At 41.8% G+C, this 6,096-nt stretch overlaps 1 protein-coding gene across 1 annotated transcript; it reads left to right on the top strand.

The window, feature by feature from the left end:
• The first annotated feature begins 5,484 nt into the window (after positions 1-5,484).
• On the top strand, positions 5,485-6,096 carry LOC101301180. The gene has a single exon (XM_004295777.1). The coding sequence runs from the start codon at positions 5,485-5,487 to the stop codon at positions 6,094-6,096; it is 612 nt and encodes a 203-aa protein (XP_004295825.1).

Below are 6,096 nucleotides of genomic sequence, written 5' to 3'. Positions count from 1 at the left end.
CCCGTTTTTTCTTCTCCCGTTTTCTTTTCTCAGATGAGCTGCTGTCCAGATCTGCGAATATAAAGAACTTTAGCCGACGAAATTATATTTTCGTCGGCTATAGTCAACTTTAGCCGACGAAATTAAAATTTCGTCGGCTAAAGAAAGTTTAAAGTCGTCGGCTAAAGTCACAGACTTTAGCCGACGAAAAAAAATTCTTTAGCCGACGAAAATATAATTTAGCCGACGAAGGAAAATTTCGTCGGCTAAAGTGTACTTTAGCCGACGAAAAATTGTTTCGTCGGCCTGTTTTTTTTTTTTCGTCGGCTAAAGTCTTTCTTCTTGTAGTGTTTAGTTATTTTTTAAATTTTTTATTACATACTATAGCCGACAAACATTTAAGATATTCGTCGGCTAAATTTTGGGACAAAAGCCGACGACGTCTTTTTCGTCGGCTAAACTCTGGGACTATAGCCGACGACGTCTTGTTGTTTCGTCGGCTAAAGTCATCGCCGACGACATTTTCTCGACGAAATCTTAGCCGACGAATTAAGCTAACAGGCTGACGAAACTTTTTCGTCGGCTAAAGTGCTTGTCCTGGTAGTATAGGCATCTGCGGATCGTACTACAGGTTCTTAGGGAGTCAAAGTTGTATGCTAAGTTCGGAAAGTGTGAGTTTTGGAAGGAAGAGGTTAAGTTCCTTGGTCATGTGGCATCGAAGGATGGGGTTTCGGTGGATCCCTCTAAGGTGGAGGCAGTGTTGAGTTGAAGTTGTCCTACTACTCCTATGGAGATTCATAGTTTCCTTGGGTTGGCAGGATACTGCCGAAGATTTATTGAGGGATTTTCTAGTATTGCCTCTTCCTTGACCAAGTTGACTAAGAAGATTGCCAAGTTGTGTGGACCGAGGAATGTGAGAAGACATTTGAGGAGTTGAAGACTAGACTGACTACCGCCCTAGAGTTGGTTTTTCCCACTAGTGGTGTTGGCTATGTTGTCTAAGGCGCATGCATTGAGCAGAAAGCCGAGGAGCGTGGATGATAACTACTGCTCCTATTTTGGCACTTCCGGATGATAGTGGGGAGTACGTGGTTTATTGTGATGCTTCTAGACTTCTAGGTGGGGTTTTGATGCAGCATGATCGACTTATTGCCTACGCTTCTAGGCAATTAAAGCCGCATGAGGGGAATTATCCCACTTATGATCTAGAGCTTGCAGTGGTAATTTTTGCTCTCATGTTGTGGAGACACTATCTTTATAGAGCCAAGTGTCAGATTTTTACCGATCACAAGAGTCTTCGGTATGTGTTCACTCAAAGAGAGCTAAATATGTGACAGAGAAGGTGGATGAAGTTGATTAATAATTATGATTGCACTATCGAGTATCATCCTAGAAGAGCTAATGTGGTAGCTGATGCTCTTAGTCGAAATCCCTCCATATCCTTACCCCATATAAAGACAGGTTCAAGTTCCACTTCTTTATGAGTTGCGAGCTACAGGGGTGGATTTATCGGTGGATGAAGTTGGTGCTTTGGTAGCTAGTTTTCATGTGAGGCCAATTTTGGTTGATAGAGTGCGGGAGGCACAGCAAAATGACCCTTCCATAGTTTAGTTGATAGAAAGAACTTTGAATGGAACCACCGTTGATTTTTCAGTTAGAAGAGATGAAGCTTTATTGTTCAAGAATAGGCTTTGTGTTCCAAAGAGGAATGAAGAGTTAAAGAATGAGATAATGGAGGAAGCTCATAGTTCGGCATATGCTGTTCATCCGGGTAGTACAAAAATGTATCGGACTTTGAAGGATTTTTATTGGTGGCCGAATATGAAGAGGGAAATTGCAGCTTTTGTGAGTAGGTGTTTAATCTGTCAGCAAGTGAAAGATGAAAGGTAGAAACCTTCAGGGTTGCTTGAGCCGTTGGCTATTCCAGTGTGGAAGTGGGACCACATCACCATGGATTTTGTTTTCAGTTTACCTCGTACCCGTGAAGGGCATGACCGTATTTGGGTGATTGTGGATAGACTCACCAAGTCTGCACATTTCTTGGCAATGGGAAAAAAGTATAAATTGGATAAATTAACGGAGCTTTATTTGAATGAAATTGTGAGGTTTCATGGTATACTTGAATCAATAGTGTCAGATCGAGATCCTAGATTTGCTTCTAAATTCTGGGGAACTCTTTAAGCAGCTTTAGACACCCGATTACACTTCAGCACTGTTTTCATCCTCAGACCGATGGGCAATCGGAGAGGACTATTCAGACTTTGGAGGATATGTTGAGAGCTTGTGCCTTGCGGTTCAGAGGGAGTTAGGATAAAAACCTACCTTTGATGGAATTTGCTTATAATAATAGCTATCATTCTAGCATTGGTATGACTCCCTTTGATGCACTTTATGAGTAGTGTCGTACACCTTTGTGTTGGAATGAAGTGGGAGAAAGAGAGCTTTGCGGTCCCGAGTTGATTCATGATACGAATGAGAAGATTAAAGTGGTCAGAGATAGACTCAAGGCCGCTCAAAGTAGGCAGAAGAGTTATGCAGATGTCCATAGGAAAGACCTTGAGTTTCAAGTGGGTGATTGGGTGTTGTTGAAACTATCTCCTTGGAAAGGGGTTGTGCGTTTTGGCAAACGTGGGAAGCTTAGTCCGAGGTATATTGGCCCCTATGAGATAATAGAGCGAGTTGGCTCACTTGCTTATCGGTTACTTTTGCCTCCAGAGTCGTCCAGGATACATAATGTGTTTCATGTATCCATGCTTCGCAAGTATATTGCTGATCCCTCTCATGTGTTGCAAGAGCAACCGATTAGTTTGACGAAAGATTTGACATATGAAGAGGAACCAGTTTAGATTCTTGACCGAAAGGAGCAAGTGCTTAAAATCAAGACAATCCCACTTGTCAAGGTTCTTTGGAGAAGTCATCAAGTAGAGGAAACTACTTGGGAATCTGAGGAGCAAATGAGGCAGCAGTATCTCTACCTCTTCGATTGACAGGTATGTAAATTTCGAGAACGAAATTTTTATAAGGAGGGGAGAATTGTCACATCCCGACCCTTAAATTTTTTAATTTTTTTACCTTATTTACTAGCTTAGTAATAATAAGAGTTTTACCGTCTTCGTAAATGAGTTTATAGTTTAAATGGTCCCTAGCGGCGTTTTGGGGGACGATTATTTCGAAGGATTTATTTGTAGGAGAAAATATGACGACGGTAAAAATGGTTAATTTTAGCTAGTAAAAGGTAATTTTTATTAGGGTTTAATTGTTGTGGTGTTATTTTAGAGTTGGGTTTGTTTTAGAGGGGCTATTAAGTTTGGACCGGTTTAGGGTGTGGAGGCCCAAAAACCATTTCACCTCTCTTTCTCTCCTCTCTCTCTCCCTCTTCCCCGAGCTCTCTCTCGAGCTGCCCTGACCCGCCGGTTTCTTCTGCTCAGTTCACCGCCGTCCGGCCACCGTAGGCCGCCGCTCCGGTCTCAAACGGTCGGCCTCCGACCCAGCTCCCATCCTAGACCGGTGAAAGGCTCCCTAGCGCCGCCGTGAGAGAGATATCGGGCCCGAAAGGTCCGACTGTCCAAAGCTTCCCGTCGCCGGAACTTCCTCCTCCGGCCGCCATAGCCGGAGCTGCTTGGCTCGAAAGAAAGCCCTCCTCCCGTGCAGCAACCCCTCCAAAGGTCTCACCCTCTCTTGAGCTAGGTAAGAAGATATTTGGTGTTGGAGCTCTAGGGTTTTCTTGGATGTTTTTGTTCGATTGGCATAGTTAGGCTTGAAATTAGGTGTTGTGCTAGTTAAGAAAGTTGTAGAGGGAGTTGAAAGGAAACTGCTGTTAAAATTTGGTAAGCATTGGAGGTCGCTGGAGTCGGCCTCCAGCCGTCGTTGTTTAGGGGATTTTCATGGTTTTTGATTGGTTATATTAATGGGAGTTATTGATGTGAATTTTAGAATTTTTGGAGGAGTTTTAGATAGGTTTGGGAATTTTTAAAGCTTAGTAATCTAGGCGGTTATTTAAGGTAGAATCCGGCCGTTGGATTAAAATCGTATAATCCGTAGAATGTTGAATTAAAGCTGCCGGTTTGTTTGGTGAAGTTTGGGCCATATTGAGTTAAGAATGGCGAAGTTGGTCAAGGATGAGTGTGTTTAAGGCTCACGTTTAATTATGTCTATTTTGTGTAAGTTTTGGATTTTTGGTTGGGAAATTAATATTATATTTGAATCAGGACGTGAGGAGGCTCGAGCAGAAGAGGCCTCGGATTGACATCAGGCTTAGGCCTAATTTGTGAGTGAATTTTTGTTTTAAATAATGTGCATGCAAATGATTTATTGATGAATATTTTCTTTTGTTCGAGAATGACCGAAATTGCGAATTTTGGTGAGTATATATTCATATATGGATGATTATGAGGATAATATGTATATAAATAAATGCTAGCTAGCTATACGTGCTTTTCCGCCATAATGAGGTAAAGTGACGTGAGCGTTAGACGCAATCGTCGTAGCCCTATATAAATTTAGTAATTTATATAGGGAATATGCACGTATATATATACACACGTGCTTTTCCGCTATAATGAGGTAAAATTCTATTATGGTGTGACGTGAGCGTTAGACGCAAGCGTAATAGCCTTGTACGAATTTCTATTTTTCTGATTCCTTCCTAAAATTCGTACAAGGAGTATGTCGAGTGTAAATACATACATATTTATACATATTACTTTAGCCTGAGAGGCTTCATTTGTTTGAGTTTTGGAAACTAGCCGGAGCTAGTCATGTAATTGCCAGTTTTTAAACTGTCGCATGCAGCATAATTTCTTTGGAAATTAAAATGGGAATGCATAAATATTTTTATTTATTGATTTATTTTTGTCCACTCACTCTAACGGTTTCGAATGTTTTCCCCTGGGCCTTTCGTTTTAAAATGCCCAGTCTGCAGAGTTCGGGTTGACACTAGTCAGAGGTGAGGCATAGTCACCCACATCTCTTCCACCTTTCATCAGTAGGTTACCTGTTAACCTACTACCATATTTTCTTGCTTTTGCTAGTGATTAGTAGCTCTGATTACCTTGGGATTATTTGTACAATGGTTCAGTTGTGTGCTAAGTCTTTTTTTATTAATTTGGGAGATATCCAAAGGATGGTGTATGATATAAATTGGATATTTATGTGTTGGATTAGAAGATGATATTATTTTTTGTGTGTGGTGGGGGAGCGGGTGGCTCTAGGTGTTGAGGTTGGATGTGTTGGTATAGGAGTGTTATCTGAATTTTTCAGGATAGGGTTGTCCATTTTCAAGGGAGGTTATGTCGAATTTTTCGGTAAATTTTCCTTGGAGGTGGTCCCCGCATGACTTACTCCAGGTTTTAGGGTATAATTTGGGGTGGGTCTTGACAAATCAGGTGTTAAAAGATATGCTGAGGGCTTGTGTCATGGACTTCAAGAGAAGTTAGGAGGATCACCTCCAATTGATTGAGTTTGCCTACAACAATAGCTATCACTCTAGTATAGGCATGAAACCATATGAGGCACGTCTATGGAAGACCGTGTAGATCTCCTATTTGTTGGGCAGAGGTGGGTGATAGTGAGCTGTTGGGTCCTGATATTGTTCAAGAGAGGATTGAGAAGGTCTCTATTATCCGAGATAGGATCCGAACGGCGCAAAGCAAACAAAAGAGCTATGCCGATTTGAAGAGAAGGCAAGTGGAGTTTAATGTTGGGGATCATGTGTCCTTGAAGGTCTCACCTACAAAAGGAGTAGTGAGATTTGGCAAGGGGAAGTTGGCTCCAAGGTATGTAGGGCTTTTTGAGATTTTGGAGAAAGTAGGAGATTTGGCTTATTGGCTTGCCTTACCTCCTATCATGTCCGAGGTATACAATGTGTTTCTTGTGTCCTTGTTAAGGAAGTATATTCCGAATGCATCACATGTGATTGACTATAGTACTATCAAGATGAATGCGGATGCAACCTTTGTTGTTGAACCGGTTCGAATCATGGATAGATCAACCAAGAGGCATCGAAGGAAGGAAGTCGATTTGGTTAAGGTGTGTTGGAGTCACCATGATGAGGGTGATGCATCTTGGGAGTTAGAGTCGGACATGAGGGCTAAGTACCCCAAGTTGTTTTTGGGTTAG

Source organism: Fragaria vesca, linkage group LG3 (genome assembly GCF_000184155.1).
Source record: "Fragaria vesca subsp. vesca linkage group LG3, FraVesHawaii_1.0, whole genome shotgun sequence".
NCBI classification, from domain to species: Eukaryota; Viridiplantae; Streptophyta; class Magnoliopsida; order Rosales; family Rosaceae; genus Fragaria; species Fragaria vesca.
The sequence above is the reverse complement of the archived record's forward strand: the minus strand, read 5'-3'. Positions and strand labels throughout refer to the sequence as shown.